This window comes from Schistocerca nitens, unplaced genomic scaffold (genome assembly GCF_023898315.1).
Source record: "Schistocerca nitens isolate TAMUIC-IGC-003100 unplaced genomic scaffold, iqSchNite1.1 HiC_scaffold_377, whole genome shotgun sequence".
In the NCBI taxonomy this organism is placed as follows: Eukaryota; Metazoa; Arthropoda; class Insecta; order Orthoptera; family Acrididae; genus Schistocerca; species Schistocerca nitens.
This window is the reverse complement of record NW_026045911.1, coordinates 1,849,388-1,866,679: the sequence shown is the minus strand read 5'-3', so window position 1 is coordinate 1,866,679 and position 17,292 is coordinate 1,849,388. Positions and strand designations below refer to the sequence as shown.

General features: G+C 45.9%; 1 protein-coding gene across 1 annotated transcript in view; it reads right to left on the bottom strand.

Annotated features, from left to right (window-relative positions):
- The window catches only part of LOC126229656 (aminopeptidase N-like), a 137,894-nt gene that overhangs the window by 55,816 nt on the left and 64,786 nt on the right, over window positions 1-17,292 (bottom strand). Inside the window, exon 8 of the mRNA XM_049942379.1 lies at window positions 10,091-10,172. Coding sequence (XP_049798336.1) covers window positions 10,091-10,172 — 82 coding nt within the window. The remainder of the gene's footprint in view (window positions 1-10,090; window positions 10,173-17,292) is intronic.

Genomic DNA, 17,292 nt, shown 5'->3' with positions numbered 1-17,292 from the left:
TCAAAGTTAAATCTCTTATTTCTAAATTGCGTAGATTCAAGTAGCTTTTGAAATGATTGTTGAGGTAGTCCAAGACTAACCGTATTTTACTGAATTTCGATGTGCTTCAGAAAGAAAGCTCACTATTAACTTCAGTCACTAAACTAACTTTCGATTTTCCGGTTTTATTAATTCTTTTCCTAAATTAAGTCAGAGTGTAGCGAAATTTATTACTTCTGACAAACTTTCAGTTTTCACACTACACGTGTCAACCTTCAGTTGCCACGCTTCTAGTGCTAATTATATGTGTAATAACCTTTCTTTTTTCAGTTACTATAGTAATTGTCCTTAGGAATGGTGACTGTAATTTCCCCCAAATCTCAAATATCTAATTACCGCTAGTTAATTGTTAACGTAACGGCCGCACATTTACTTTCTTTATTAACTTTACCCCTTTTCGAAATTAATTTCCACCAGTTTCATTTGCATTTTTCCTTTCATTTAGATGTAACCCTTTTCTCCCTCTTTACCGACAAATTGACTTCGGTGACGATTGCTTTTCCCAAATTTCCATTAGGTACACGCGGTTCAATCTTCCACTGTCATTAAGGTCGATAAGTGAGGGGGAGGTTACAAGTGATTAGCACACTGGACTCGCATTCAGGAGGATGACGGTTCAATCCCACGTCCAGTCATCCTGATTAGGTTGTCCGTGATTTCCCTAAATCTCTTCAGGCAAATGCCGGGATGGTCCCTTTGAAAAGGACACGCCCGACTTCCTTACCCATCCTTCCCTAATCCGTTGAAACCGATGTCCTCGCAGTTTGGTCTCCTCCCGCAAAACAACCCAACCCAACCCAACCCAACATAAACATCGAGGTTATGAAACAATCTGAGAGTGAACAGTGGTAAGGTAAGTGAATGTTTGTTAGGGTCGCCATCAGCATGATACTGGACAATTACGACTGAGATGGTGCCCACACACGTAAAGGACGCAAATTACATTTTCAACCATGATTGCAAAACAGTATGAACCCGAACTGAGCACACAACAGATCGATAAATAAAGGAAGAACCAGAAAGAAATATCACCAGGCGCGTGGGCTCCAATGAATTAAGTCGTTAACGAAACAAAACGAGTTGTTACGGAAAAGATTCCTTTTGAAGCTAGAATTAGATTGCAGGAAAACTTGTGTACTAGTGTGTGAGACGGGTAGACATAGTGATGGAAAAAAAATATAGAAACCGGGATGAAGTTCTGTTCTGCTCACTATATCGCCGATTGCCAAAGGCGGGAGCGCGCATTGCAAATGCGGTCCTACCGTGATCGTTGGCGGGCGAGGTTGCTGCGGCAAGTCGCGGTGCGCCGAGCTCAGTGTTGTTGGGGCTGAGCCGACGTGATGTGATTGCGAATCAAGGATCTCATCATGCTTCTCATTACTGATCGTGGATATGAGTAAGTTCACAGTGAAACTTCGAAGACTTGCAGAATCCTGAAGTCAATGAAAAACACGTATGATGGCGTAGTTCAGAGTAAAACCACAAAGTAGAAGTTCGGATTAGAATCGCGAATGCCTCTCTCAGTTTTGGTAGCCTTCCTTCAGACCTCAGAAAAGCACGCTGCACTATCATTTGTAGCCAGTCCAAGAAAGGGACTAGGTGCTCTTCCAGTCAGAATCAGGAAGTCCCTTCACTGGCTCCCAACATACGAGGTGCATTCAAGTTCTAAGGCCTCCGATTTTTTTTCTCCGGACTGGAAAGAGATAGAAACATGCGCATTGTTTTAAAATGAGGCCGCGTTCATTGTCAATACGTCCCAGAGATGGCAGCACTGTACGGCAGATGGAATTTTACCGCCAGCGGCGAGAATGAGAACTGTTTTAAATACTTAAAATGGCGACGTTTTCCTTACTTGAACAGCGTGCAATCATTCGTTTTCTGAATTTGCGTGGTGTGAAACCAATTGAAATTCATTGACAGTTGAAGGAGACATGTGGTGATGGAGTTATGGATGTGTGGAAAGTGCGTTCGTGGGTGCGACAGTTTAATGAAGGCAGAACATCGTGTGACAACAAACCGAAACAACCTCGGGCTCGCACAAGCCGGTCTGACGACATGATCGAGAAAGTGAAGAGAATTGTTTTGGGGGATCGCCGAATGACTGTTGAACAGATCGCCTCCAGAGTTGGCATTTCTGTGGGTTCTGTGCACACAATCCTGCATGACGAACTGAAAATGCGAAAAGTGTCATCCAGGTGGGTGCCACGAATGCTGACGTACAACCACACGGCTGCCCGTGTGGCATGTTGCCAAGCAATGTTGACGCGCAACGACAGCATGAATGGGACTTTCTTTTCGTCGGTTGTGATAACGGATGAGACGTGGATGCCATTTTTTAATCCAGAAACAAAGCGCCAGTCAGCTCAATGGAAGCACACAGATTCACCGCCACCAAAAAATTTTCGGGTAACCGCCAGTGCTGAAAAAATGATGGTGTCCATGTTCTGGGACAGCGAGGGCGTAATCCTTACCCATTGCGTTCCAAAGGGCACTACGGTAACAGGTGCATCCTACGAAAATGTTTTGAAGAACAAATTCCTTCCTGCACTGCAACAAAAACGTCCGGGAAGGGCTGCGCGTGTGCTGTTTCACCAAGACAACGCACCCGCACATCGAGCTAACGTTACGCAACAGTTTCTTCGTGATAACAACTTTGAAGTGATTCCTCATACTCCCTACTCACCTGACCTGGCTCCTAGTGACTTTTGGCTTTTTCCAGCAATGAAAGACACTCTCCGTGGCCGCACATTCACCAGCCGTGCTGCTATTGCCTCAGCAATTTTCCAGTGGTCAAAACAGACTCCTAAAGAAGCCTTCGCCGCTGCCATGGAATCATGGCGTCAGCGTTGTGAAAAATGTGTACGTCTGCAGGGCGATTACGTCGAGAAATAACGCCAGTTTCAACCATTTCGGGTGAGTAGTTAATTAGAAAAAAAATCGGAGGCCTTAGAACTTGAATGCACCTCGTAAAGTTAAAGATGTACCCGCCAAAGACATACTTGTGTATGGAAACCGGAAACGAGTGTCTCCCTATCTTACGTCTAGACTTGATAGTCGGAAATTCTGAAAATTTTGTTGGGCTTCGCACGGTACTCTCACGACAGAAGGAAGTTCAAAAATTTGGAGACACGAATGGCTGCATATTTTGCTTGAGGAAAAGTGTCTGGAGACCGCACACAGAAGGACAATGGGAAGTTGACAGCTAAGACCTCCACTCGAAGTTTACTAAGAAGCAGGGTTCTTCTATAGAGGACACGGGTCTTCCTTCCCACTGCTCATTGTCCAAGGAAGTTGGGCCAGGGGGTAATCTCTGCCCGCCGCTATGGCCGAGTGGTTCTAGGCGCTTCAGTCCGGAACCGCGCTGCTGCTACAGTCACAGGTTCGAATCCTACCTCGGGCATAAATGTGAGTGTTATCCTCAGGTTAGTTAGGTTTAAGTAGTTCTACGTCTAGGGGATTGATTACCTCAGATGTTAAGTCCCATGGTGCTCAGAGCCATTTGAACCATTTGATAATCCCTGAAAGGCTCGCCCGACTGTCCATGCCCTCCGCTAGCGTAGACCTACAGTCTGAGTGACCGGTAGCTCTTACAGAGCGTGCGAAAATTTCACCTGTTCTTGACCCAGCGCAGAGGAACTGCCCTGGTCAATGCCAGAAGTATAATTGGAGAACTTACCATAGGAATGAAATGTTAGATTACATACAGAGGAGTGGCTTACCAACACTGCTAAACGACACCCCTTAACCACTCATGTAATCGGTGAGCAACACAGTAAAAACCGAATCGTAAAGTAAATGAAGCAAGAGAAGCTCGTAGGCAATTCAGCATGCGAATAGGATAAAATGTGAGGAGAGAGGCATGAAAATGGTTGCCACTTCGCAATGTCTGGTGTTATATGCCTCCAAAAATCTCCCAAGGACTTTTCAAATGCGTGCCACGCAGATCGATGTTGTATTGCGTTACAAAAGTCGAACATCACGATATCAAGTAGGTGCTGATAAACGTTTTGCCTCATCTGTGCATAGAGGTAGATATTTGATTCGAGTTTTGCCGCAAAGACTGTGGTGTCACCGCCAGACACCACACTTGCTAGGTGGTAGCTTAAATCGGCCACGGTCCATTAGTACATGTCGGACCCGCGTGTCGCCACTGTCAGGATCGCAGACCGAGCGCCACCACAAGGCAGGTCTCGAGAGACTTACTAGCACTCGCCCCAGTTGTACGGACGACGTCGCTAGCGATGCACACTGACGAAGCCTCGCTCATTTGCAGAGCAGATAGTTAGAATAGCCTTCCGCTAAGTTAATGGCTACAACCTAGCAAGGCGCCATTTGTAACATTGCATGTATCTTAAGAGTCTCACTTGTATCGTCAAGAGCAATGTACTGCAAGGATGGATTAAAGTTAAGTATTTCCGCAGCTACGTACTTTTCTTTATAGCATTCATTACGTCTCCTGTTTCAGATTTCACGCCATCCTTCGTGCGCTTATAGTGTGCATTTCGGCCCCCTCAAAACACTGTGTCGGCACCACTTGTCGACACAACAAGTGGCGACGAGGATCAAAAAGGATCTGGTTCTTTATACTTGCTTTGCCCTAATTTACTTGTGTCATGGCTTCGCCACAATCTCCAGATGTACTGTCCGAATTTTATCGCTTGCAGAATCAGCAGACGCAGGCGTTATTGGATGCCCTTGGACAGCTCGTCCAGGGTCAGCGTGCAATGCACACCGATGCGGCCGCCGCCGCTTCATCGCTACCGCAGCCACAACATGCTGTTGCACCCCAGTTTCGTCCGTTTCAAGCGGACGAGGAAACATGGACGGAGTGGTCACGCCAATTTGGATTCCATCTCGCCGCCTACAGAATTCAAGGTAATGAGCGGCAGCCGTTTTTGCTTTCGTGTGTAGGTGTGTCCACCTACCGTGTGATGGTGAAATTGTTCCCCGACGTGACGTAGCAACTCTGTCCTACGAAGAAATTTTGTCTGCTTTAGATGCTTATTTCAAGGAAACAGTCAATGTCGTTGCAAAAAGGTATACGTTCTTTCGTACAAAACGTACGGCCGGTCAGACTAATAGGGAGTGGGTTGCAACTTTGCAAGGCCTTACTAGGGATTGTGCTTTTGAGTGTGAATGTGGACTCCCTTATTCAGATACAATGGTACGTGATGCAATTGCACAGAACATTTCAGATGTTCGTATACGGGAACAGATTTTGAAACTAGTTAATCCCTCCCTTCAACAAGTGATAGAGATATTAGATAGGCAAGACACACTTGACTTTGCTCAGGAATCATTTGATACTTCGCCAGCAGTGTGTCACATTAACCGGCCCGCCGGGCACGCTGCACGGAACGTTAAACAGCCCTCGCGCACGTCCGCGCAGCTGCGGCCTCGCTCTCAAACACGTGTACCGCGTAAGCATGCCAATGCAGTTCTGAAATCATGCCCGCGGTGTGCCACTAGACATTCGCGTGACAATTGCCCGTCACGCCAAGCTATTTGCTTCTACTGTCATAAAAAAGGACACGTTCAAAGTGTTTGCCAGACAAAGCTCAGATCAGACAATCACTACCATTCCAGGCCCTTTGCTTCGCGCCGGAATCGAACCAAGGACAATCAGGCTCGTGAACCTTCGCCTATGGACATTCATGTAGTTAATTCCACCCCGTCTAGTGCCTTTTTCTCTCACAGTGACTGTGTTCGTCCCACAAAAAGTGTGCGTCGACGTCGCCGGAAATTCCGTAAAGTCGCCAGTGCTTCTGTACCTGTATCAGTTCAAATTGCACGAGAAAGTCGCTCTTGTCGTCGGCAGGACAATAAACTTTTTGTAGACTTGGACCTTGAAGGCAAAGTGATACCATTCCAGCTCGATACCGGAGCTGCAGTTTCATTGATCAATCGCGACACGTACAAACAACTGGGCAAACCTCCATTGCGTGCCGCAAATGTTCAGCTCACCAGTTATTCAGGACAGCAGATCCCTGTGTTAGGACAGTGCACTCTTCTTGCAACATACAAGGGACAAACAAAACTTGTGTCTTTTTACGTACTTCGTTCTTCTTCTGCAGTGAACTTGTTTGGGTTAGATTTATTTCAGTTGTTTAACTTGTCAATCGTAAATCAGGTCCTATCAGTGAACGAGACTGTGCCTTCAGACAGTGTTTCTCGTCTCTGTGAAGAGTTTGCAGACATTTTTGCACCGGGCCTTGGTTGCGCTAAGAACTATGAAGCACATTTGGAACTGAAAGCCAACGCGCAACCGACATTTTTCAGAGCGCGCAATGTTCCCCACGCATTGCGTGATGAGGTCGCAAGAACTTTACACGATTTAGAATCACAAGGTGTAATTGAAAGTGTGCAGGCTTCTCTCTGGGCCTCACCCTTAGTAATTTTGCCAAAACCTTCCGGAAAATTCAGACTTTGTGTGGACTTCAAGGCAACTGTGAATCCACAACTTGTGACTGCAACTTTTCCTTTGCCCCGCCCGGAAGATCTTTTTGACAAACTGTGCCCGGGTCAATACTTTTCAAAATTGGACCTAGCAGATGCGTACTTGCAAATACCTGTGGACACAGAATCCCAGCGCGTCTTGGTGGTTAACAGGCATCTTGGTGTGTACCGATTCAAAAGACTGCCATTCGGGTGTGCATCCGCACCTGCATTGTTTCAGCAATATTTACAAACTGTTTGTGCGTCGGTCCCTACTGCTGCGAACTACCTGGACGATATTGTGATCTCCGGAAGGACAGCAGCCGAACATTTAGAAAATTTACAGACATTATTTCAGGTCTTGCGACAAAATGGTCTTCGCTTGCGGAAGGACAAATGTGTGTTTTTTGCTCGTGACTTACCATATTTGGGACATGTAATCAATGCCCCAGGCATACACCCCAGTCCAGAGCACCTCCGTGCCATACACGACTTACCTTCGCCACAGACTTTGAAGCAGCTACAGAGTGTGCTGGGTAAAATAAATTACTATCATCGCTTTCTGCGCAATGCCTCTTCCATTTCAGCTCCGCTTCATCGTTTACGCCGTAAAGGTGTTCCGTTTGTCTGGACGATGGAATGCGAACGTGCCTTTAGCCAGTTGAAATCGGCGTTGCTTTCAAATACTTGCCTTACGCTATTCGATCCCCAGAAACCCCTTTTGTTGATGGTAGATGCATCAGATTTCGGGATCGGTGCTGTGCTTGCGCACAAAAATGGCTCGCATGATCGCCCTATCGCCTTTGCGTCCAAATTGCTCTCGTCTGCGCAAAGAAATTACTCACAGATCGAGAAAGAAGCTTTGGCTCTCGTATTTGGTGTTACTAAGTTCCATGATTTCTTGTATGGTCGTCACTTTACCATCATCACAGACCACAAACCTTTGACATCGCTTTTTCATCCGAACAAGCCTGTTCCTCCACGTACAGTGCAGAAATTCATTCGCTGGTCAATTTTCCTCTCGCAGTACCGCTACGATATCTTGTATCGGTCCACTGCTAAGCACGGCAACGCCGATGCGTTGTCCTGTTTGCCTGTTGCTGAGGATAAAGCATTCGATTTTTCCGAACTTGCTTGCATGTTCATTGATGCAGAAACAGATGACGTGGTCGAATCGTTTCCGATTGATTTTCGTCGTGTAGCTACAGCCACAGCTGCTGACCCTGTCCTTGGTACTGTTTTGCGTTTTGTTGCTACGCAATGGCCCTTGTCAAAGTCACGGATCGAGGATCCGTTGGTTCGCCGATTTTTTGCTCACAAGGAGAGACTTTTTGTACGACGTGGTGTTTTGTTGTTGCGTTCTGATAATGATCAGTCCAGAGTCGTGGTCCCACGTTCGTTACAGTCCTCTGTCTTACGCCTTCTTCACCAAGGACATTGTGGTATAGTGCGAACGAAACAACTTGCTCGTCAGCACTGTACTTGGTTCGGAATCGATGCTGCGATTACGAATATGTGCTCTTCTTGCATGGCGTGTGCCGAACAACAATCCGCACCGCTGCGGAAATTCTTTGCATGGCCACAAGCCACTTCCCCTTGGCAACGCTTGCAGATAGATTTTGCTGGTCCATTCTGGAATGCTCGATGGTTGGTTGTGGTCGATTCTTTCAGTAATTTTCCTTTTGTTCTCCGGATGTCTTCCACGACGTCTTCTACCACAATCCAAGCGTTGTCTGCTATTTTTTGCATTGAAGGTCTTCCACAGACTATTGTTTCCGACAATGGCCCACAATTCATGTCCGCAGAATTTCAGTCATTCTGCAAGGCCAATGGTATTCAACATGTGACGTCCGCGCCGTTTTCGCCTCAGTTGAACGGTGCCGCTGAACGATTGGTCCGGACTTTCAAGTCACAGATGTTGAAGTTGAAACAGTCGCATTCTCGGGAGGACGCGTTATTGCTCTTTTTGTCCTCGTATCGCTCTCAGCCCCGCGATGGTCGCTCGCCGGCTGAGTTGCTCCACGGTCGTCCTCATCGAACCTTGATGTCTTTGCTGCATCCGCCGCATCAGGTTCCTGTGCAGCGGCAGACTCCTGTTTTTGCTCCAGGCGACGTTGTATTCTATCGCAACTATCGAGGTTCACGGCGTTGGCTCGCAGGGCGCATTTTTCGCTGCCTCGGCCGCGCGATTTATTTGGTTTTGGGGGCCTCTGGTGAGGTGCGTCGGCATCTCAATCAGCTGCGCCTCTGCCGTCGCCTGGGTTCTGCCGCTCTCCGTCTGCTGTCAGCGACGGTGCCGTCCGGTCAGCGCCCTGGGGACCCATCTACTGGCTCGCCTCATCCCCAGGTGTTACCGACGATGCCTTCCATTTTGCCCCATGGCGACGCGCCGCTGCCGCCGCCGCCGCCTGTTCTCCCGCCGGCGCCGCCCGCAGTGGACGCGTCGCTGCAACCGCATGGCGCCTCCCTAGGTCACGCGCCGCCGATTGCTTCCCGTGACCAGCTGTCCTCCGCAATGGACCTCTTGCTCGCTCCGGACCAGATGTCGTCTTCGCCCGTCGGGTGCCCCGACCGCATGGAGGTCGACCCTTCGGCCCCTCCTGTCTCTCTACGGGCGCATACACCGCATGTTGACGTGCACCCTGGACTAGGTATTCAGGCGTTTCCTAGCTCCCCTCGGACCGAATGGCCGGGTGCGGGTGGCACAGCCTCGCCTGTTGTTAGGCTCCCCACCTCATCGCATACGTCAACATGGGGTCCTCCCCACGGCGGGCGGAAGCCTTATAACACGACCGTTCGCCGATTTGCGGGGGAGGAATGTGGTGTCACCGCCAGACAGCACACTTGCTAGGTGGTAGCTTAAATCGGCCGCGGTCCATTAGTACATGTCGGACCCGCGTGTCGCCACTGTCAGGATCGCAGGTCTCGAGAGACTTACTAGCACTCGCCCCAGTTGTACGGACGACGTCGCTAGCGATGCACACCGACGAAGCCTCGCTCATTTGCAGAGCAGATGGTTAGAATAGCCTTCCGCTAAGTTAATGGCTACGACCTAGCAAGGCGCCATTTGTAACATTGCATGTATCTTAAGAGTCTCACTTGTATCGTCAAGAGCAATATACCACAAGGATGGATTAAAGTTAAGTATTTCCGCAGCTACGTACTTTTCTTTATAGCATTCATTACGTCTCCTGTTTCAGACTTCACGCCATCCTTCGTGCGCTTATAGCGTGCATTTCGGCCCCCTCAAAACACTGTGTCGGCACCACTTGTCGACACAACAAAGACGCCCTTGTACACTGAATGAAGTAGTTAAAGAGTTAAACTAAAGTACAATAAAATATGTAAACAAACAGTTTTCAAAGTTTCTGCGTGCACACGACCCCTGAAGTGGACATACTCATTAAATCACAATACAGTGTAAACGTACTAGTATTAGCCACTTTACAGGACTTCACAGTTAAAGAAATGAAACCAAGTGAATCAAGAAAGTAGAATATAGAATAACTCTTAGGGCTACATCACGTCCGTAATTTTGTAATGCACATTTTTTTTAAAAGGTTATGTTATATCCAGGGTCAAGAAAATTTATTACCAATTTTTGAGTGGCACTTACTTGTTTCTGAGGTAGTTGGAGAGGCCTCTGAAGAACGCATCAGATCCCATGACGTTCTCTATCATCCAGATTATTGATGCACCTGCCACAAACGCAGATTATCTTTCGATGGAACAGCATACTTAGTCAGCAAAAATCAACTAAGGCAGCATGGTCAACAATTCTTAATTAAGCTATAATTACTGCATGTGCTGTAAACGCCTCAAGAACAGTTCATATTTTTCATAGTGTAGATCCACCATTTCGTTCTAATGTGACAATCTTCATTACAGGTTTATATTTCAGTTGCACACAAATCTACACAGCCACCTGCTACTGTCACATCGCCGGCCGTGGTGACCGAGCGGTTCTAGGCGCTACAGTCTGGAACCGCGCGACCGCTGCGGTCGCAGGTTCGAATCCTGCCTCGGGCATGGATGTGTGTGATGCCCTTAGTTAGGTTTAAGTAGTTCTAAGTTCTAGGGGACTGATGACCTCAAACGTTAAGTCCCATAGTGCTCAGAGCCATTTTTGCACTGTCACATTTTTAAAGCCAGCGAGACAGTGGCGCCATCCAGCCACCTATCATCAGCTCCAACGGCAATCCGCATGTGTGTCATTTAAGCCGACATCCGGAATATTCGGAAATTTCAGCTCAGATTTTCAGATCGGAGATCACAACGGCATATCATGCAACGACAAGTCAACAATATTCATGAACAATCTCACATAATAGAGAACACATCGGATACGACGGAACGCAATTTTTATTTTCAGAATGGTTGACTACATCAGAGCGAGGGCTTCGATCAACACCGCCAAGCGGTAGTTCGTACTTGATTATTATTTGCAACAAGGTCGGAGGTGTTCATACCACAGTAGCGGACTAAGGCCGACTTGCCTCTCAGTTTCAGCACATTTCTTAGACATGTCACCGAAATTTTTTAATGCTTACATGCTGGTACAGCTACTTCTCTTTTTTCCAAAGGCTTCTTTAATTTTCCTGTAGGCGTTGTCTAGCTTTCTCCTAGTTATACATGGTTCTATAGACTTACATTTCTCCTGCAGCCATAGGGAAGAGTTGAAAAGTGGAAGGACTTTACAAGGGAAATGAAACAAATACTGTAGGTAGGGAATATGGTGCAGATGAGATAGGAGATACGATAACGCGAGAAAAATTTGACAAAGCACTGAAAGCCCTAAGACGAAATAAGGCGCCTGGAGCAGGCGACATTCCCCCAGAACTGCTGATATCCTTGGGAGAGTCAGCCATGACCAAACCATTCCTCTTGATGTAGAGGCTATATGAGACAGGAAAAATAATCTCAGACTTCAAGAAGAATCTAATAATAACAGTTCCAAAGAAAGTAAGTCCTGACATGTGTGGATATTACAAAACTGTTAGTTTATTAAGTCACGTTTGCAAAATATTGACACGAATTATTTACAAAAGAAAGGAAAAAACTGGTATAAGTCAACCGCAGGGAAGATCATTGCGGAGTTCTGGAGAAATATTGGAATACGCGAGGCAACACCCTATGACTTACCTTAGGTTAATGAAAGGTAAACCTACATTTATAGCATTTGTAAACGTACAGAAAACTTTTGACACTATTTGACTTGAATGCATTCGTCAAATTTCTGTAAGCAGCAGGGGTAAAATACGGGGAACGAAAGGTTATTTATAACTTGTACAGAAACCAAAGGGCAGTTATAACAGTCGTACAGCATGAAAAGCAAGCAGTGGTTCAGAAGGGAGTGAGACAAGGTTGTAACCTATCCCAACAGTTATTCAGTCTGTACAGTAAAGAAGCTGTGAAGCAAAGCAAGGAGAAAGTGAAAGTGAATTGCAGTTCAGGGAGAAGAAAAAAAAAACTTTGAGGCTTGCTGATAACATTGCAATTTTGTCAGAGACAGCAAAGGACTTGGAAGTGCAGTTGAACGGAATGAGCAGTGTCTTGAAAGATGTAAACATTAACAAAAGCATGATGATTCTCTTCTCTGTAATGTAAAAACATTCACTAAGATTCACTAAAATCATCACCAAGTGCATAGTAAAACAACGAATCTTAATCAAGGGGGGAAACAAGCTGGATATAGAATTATTATCCATGTAGTCACGTTTCCTTGCCCGTAATGCTTAGTGACAAAAGGTAGAGGTTAAAATGTCATTCTAACATGTATACAACTGCAAGACTATCACACTTGAGTAACAGAAATCATGAAAACAAGCATTCCTACTTAAATTCCACTTCTGTGTTGAAGCTGCAGAACTAATGCAAGATAAGATGTAGGAGAGGCACCTAGTAGGACAGTAATGCACCTACACTCACAAGACAGCAGTTATACACTCTTTTTGGTGCGTGACATGATCAGAATAACAAATGCAGAGGAAGCAACAATGCTCTTAGACAAATACAGGGTGTTTCAAAAATGACCGGTATATTTGAAACGGCAATAAAAACTAAACGAGCAGCGATAGAAATACACCGTTTGTTGCAATATGCTTGGGACAACAGTACATTTTCAGGCAGAAAAACTTTCGAAATTACAGTAGTTACAATTTTCAACAACAGATGGCGCTGCGGTCTGGGAAACACTATAGTACGATATTTTCCACATATCCACCATGCGTAGCAATAATATGGCGTAGTCTCTGAATGAAATTACCCGAAACCTTTGACAACGTGTCTGGCGGAATGGCTTCACATGCAGATGAGATGTACTGCTTCAGCTGTTCAATTGTTTCTGGATTCTGGCGGTACACCTGGTCTTTCAAGTGTCCCCACAGAAAGAAGTCACAGGGGTTCATGTCTGGCGAATAGGGAGGCCAATCCACGCCGCGACCTGTATGTTTCGGATAGCCCAAAGCAATCACACGATCATCGAAATATTCATTCAGGAAATTAAAGACGTCGGCCGTGCGATGTGGCCGGGCACCATCTTGCATAAACCACGAGGTGTTCGCAGTGTCGTCTAAGGCAGTTTGTACCGCCACAAATTCACGAAGAATGTCCAGATAGCGTAATGCAGTAATCGTTTCGGATCTGAAAAATGGGCCAGTGATTCCTTTGGAAGAAATGGCGGCCCAGACCAGTGCTTTTTGAGGATGCAGGGACGATGGGACTGCAACATGGGGTTTTACGGTTCCCCATATGCGCCAGTTCTGTTTATTGACGAAGCCGTCCAGGTAAAAATAAGCTTCGTCAGTAAACCAAATGCTGCCCACATGCATATCGCCGTCATCAATCCTGTGCACTATATCGTTAGCGAATGTCTCTCGTGCAGCAATGGTAGCGGCGCTGAGGGGTTGCCGCGTTTGAATTTTGTATGGATAGAGGTGTAAACTCTGGCGCATGAGACGATACGTGGACGTTGGCGTCATTTGGACCGCAGCTGCAACACGGCGAACGGAAACCCGAGGCCGCTGTTGGATCACCTGCTGCACTAGCTGCGCGTTGCCCTCTGTGGTTGCCGTACGCGGTCGCCCTACCTTTCCAGCACGTTCATCCGTACACGTTCCCAGTCCGTTGAAATTTTTCAAACAGATCCTTTATTGTATCGCTTTTCGGTCCTTTGGTTACATTAAACCTCCGTTGAAAACTTCGTCTTGTTGCAACAACACTGTGTTCTAGGCGGTGGAATTCCAACACCAGAAAAATCCTCTGTTCTAAGGAATAAACCATGTTGTCTACAGCACACTTGCACGTTGTGAACAGCACACGCTTACAGCAGAAAGACGACGTACAGAATGGCGCACCCACAGACTGCGTTGTCTTCTATATCTTTCACATCACTTGCAGCGCCATCTGTTGTTGAAAATTGTAACTACTGTAATTTCGAAAGTTTGTCCGCCTGAAAATGTACTGTTGTCCCAAGCATATTGCAACAAACGGTGTATTTCTATCGCTGCTCGTTTAGTTTTTATTGCCGTTTCAAATATACCGGTCATTTTTGAAACACCCTGTATGTCCTTGACTTTACTCTCGCACTGCTGTATCACAGTAATGCAAATTAGTAGTACGCGTAAACAATTGAAAATGATGTTCTCAAACAATAGTGTTGCCCTCAATCATCCACTGGCTACACACAGTTGGCAGTGTATCTCTTTGTAGCATGATGTCTTTGTTATCGGATGACGTGTTTACGGCAGGCTCACTGTGAAATGGTGGACAGGTCACACAGACCTTGTCAGTTCACTTTCATAAACAAAAACGGGTAGTCCTACCTTTAAATTAATTAACAAAGCATTAAAATAGTAATTTATTAACGAATGACACAGTATCACTCGGAACTTATATTATCAACTTCTGCACAAGTAAAAATTTGTATCTAATCAGGATCCCTAATTATAACAAAATTTTGACATCACCAGTTTTGTCGAACGTTGCCATCAACAGATGAGGTACAAATACTCACAAAAAGTGTCGTCTAACGAAAAAGGAAATTGTTTTGTGTACATGAACACTAATGTCAACTTTCAAGCTTTGGATAAACCTTTTTGCAAATATTCATACCGCATCTGTCAAGCAATAACTTGACCGAACTGACGATGTTGACATTTTATAGTAATTACTGATACTGAATTAATAAAAATATTAATAATATTTTAGGCACTGAAGGGACTTAATCGCATGTGAGTGACGTTCAAAATTTTTAAAATAAATAAAAAATTATATCAATACTTGTCACTTTCTTGAGTAATTACGAGATCGTCAACATGCAGAGTGGTGTTCATGTACTGTTGGCCTCCTAATTCGATTCTCGTAGTGTATTTCGATGGACGCCGTTTTCTAATCTACTGGCGATTATTATACATTGTATTGTTCCGAAATACACCAAGTAATGGAAATAAAAGGCTGTAGTCTGTAACTTACGTGCAAGCGGGTGAAGAAGCATGATAACCAAACCAAGAGATAATCCATAGGACGCTCTATACTTATTTCTAACCACACTCATTATTTTTACGTGCACTGAAAAGATTCATAGTGCGCTATAGGTCTTTACAAACGTCGTGGCAACTGACTCATCCGTCGCAAGGTTACACCAATGTGTTTGAGACATGCAAGCTCAGTTCTTACTAGGCACTGTATTGCTCCTTGAGGAAAGTCTTCGCTGCCAATTGTCGCATTCGCAAGTCTGCCTATCCTGTGTGTGGAAATACTACAATGCAATGGCTGGATTGCATAAGGAAGACTGATAGGTACTTTCCTGCATAATAGGAGATTTTTCGTCTTTCTCCTGGGCAAGAAGAGCAGGTGGAGAAATCAGAGGAATGGTCTACCTCAGGGAAGCGTCCTCGCCCCAGCTCTGTATAATATATATACAAATGACCAACCAGTGCCAAACATCACATGCCAATTTATGTATGCTGATGACACTGCAGTTGCAGCCCAAGGTAACAATTTTATGGATGTAGAGGAGAAATTAACCAGTACCTTGGGAGCTCTCTCCCAGTATTATGAGGCAAACCACCTAAGGCCGAACCCTTCCAAGACGCAGGTCTGTGCACTCAATTTAAAGAACAGGGAGGCAAATCGTGAATTAAATGTAATGTGGAGAGGTGAACGTCTCGAGCATTATAACGCCCAAATATCTTGGTGTCACATTGGATCGCACACTGACCTACAAACATCATTGTAATGCCACAAGGGAAAAAGTCTCAACTAGAAACAACATCATCAGGAAACTAACCAGCGGATCCTGGGGTGCAAACCCAAAAGTCCTGAGAACTTCAGCCCTTGCGCTCAGTGTGTCAGCCGCGGAATACGCCGCTCCAGTATGGTCTGCATCAACACACGCGAGAAAAGTTGATGTCGCGGTGAATGAAATGGCACGGATTGTTACCGGATGCTTGAGGCCAACCCCAGTGCACAAGATGTACTTAATGATGGGGATCGTACCGCCCAACATACGACGTGACATCGCTGCCGAAGCCGAAAAAACCAAGCAAGAAAAAGACATGCGTCGCCCTTTATATGGACACCAGCCTGCTGACCGACGGCTTTGTTCGAGGAAGAGTTTCCTGTCACGTACCCGAGCCCTGGAAGGGTCGGCGCAGAGAATCGTTTGAAAAGGTGAGAAATCGACCTGAGAAACCCCCATAAAGATGTAAAAGAAGAACTGGCGCCTGGTGGAGACCTACCATACACAGTCTGGAGAACCCTAAACCGTATGAGGGCAGAAGTGCCAAAGTGCAAGACAAACCTGCAGCAGTGGGGTTTCCTAAAAGAGAATGAGAACACTCTCTGTCTGTGTGGTTCTGTCCAGGATCCTCAACACCTGCTTACCTGTCCATATTTAGACCAGCCCTGCACAATGAATGGCTTATGGGAGGCATATGACAAGGCCATATTGGCTGCTGATTTTTTGAAGTGTGAAGTCTAGTTCCGGACACGGAAAGTAAGTATAAGGAAGAACAGAACACTGCCTGCTTGACATTTATAGATAACACATGCTGCAGTTGTGGACATACCTGTCACTATGTACACTTTGTTTTAATAGTCATCAGATAATTTCGAGTAAATTGAAATTCACTTATATAAATTTCCATTCCAACCCATGAACCATGGACCTTGCCGTTGGTGGGGAGGCTTGCGTGCCTCAACGAAACAGATATCCGTACCGTAGGTGCAACCACAACGGAGGGGTATCTGTTGAGAGGCCAGTCAAACGTGTGGTTCCTGAAGAGGGGCAGCAGCCTTTTCAGTAGTTGCAGGGGCAACAGTCTGGATGATTGACTGATCTGGCCTTGTAACACTAACCAAAACAGCCTTGCTGGGCTGGTACTGCAAACGGCTGAAAGCAAGGGGAAACTACAGCCGTAATTTTTCCCGAGGGCATGCAGCTTTACTGTATGATTAAATGATGATGGCGTCCTCTTGGGTAAAATATTCCGGAGGTAAAATTGTCCCCCATTCGGATCTCCGGGCGGGGACTACTCAAGATGCCGTCGTTATCAGGAGAAAGAATACTGGCTTTCTACGGATCGGAGCGTGGAATGTCAGCTCCCTTTATCGGGCAGGTAGGTTATAACATTTAAAAAGGGAAATGGATAGGTTAAAGTTAGATACAGTGGGAATTAGTGAAGTTCGGTGGCAGGAGGTTCAAATGGTTCAAATGGCTCTGAGCACTATGGGACTCAACTGCTGTGGTCATAAGTCCCCTAGAACTTAGAACTACTTAAACCTAACTAACCTAAGGACAGCACACAACACCCAGCC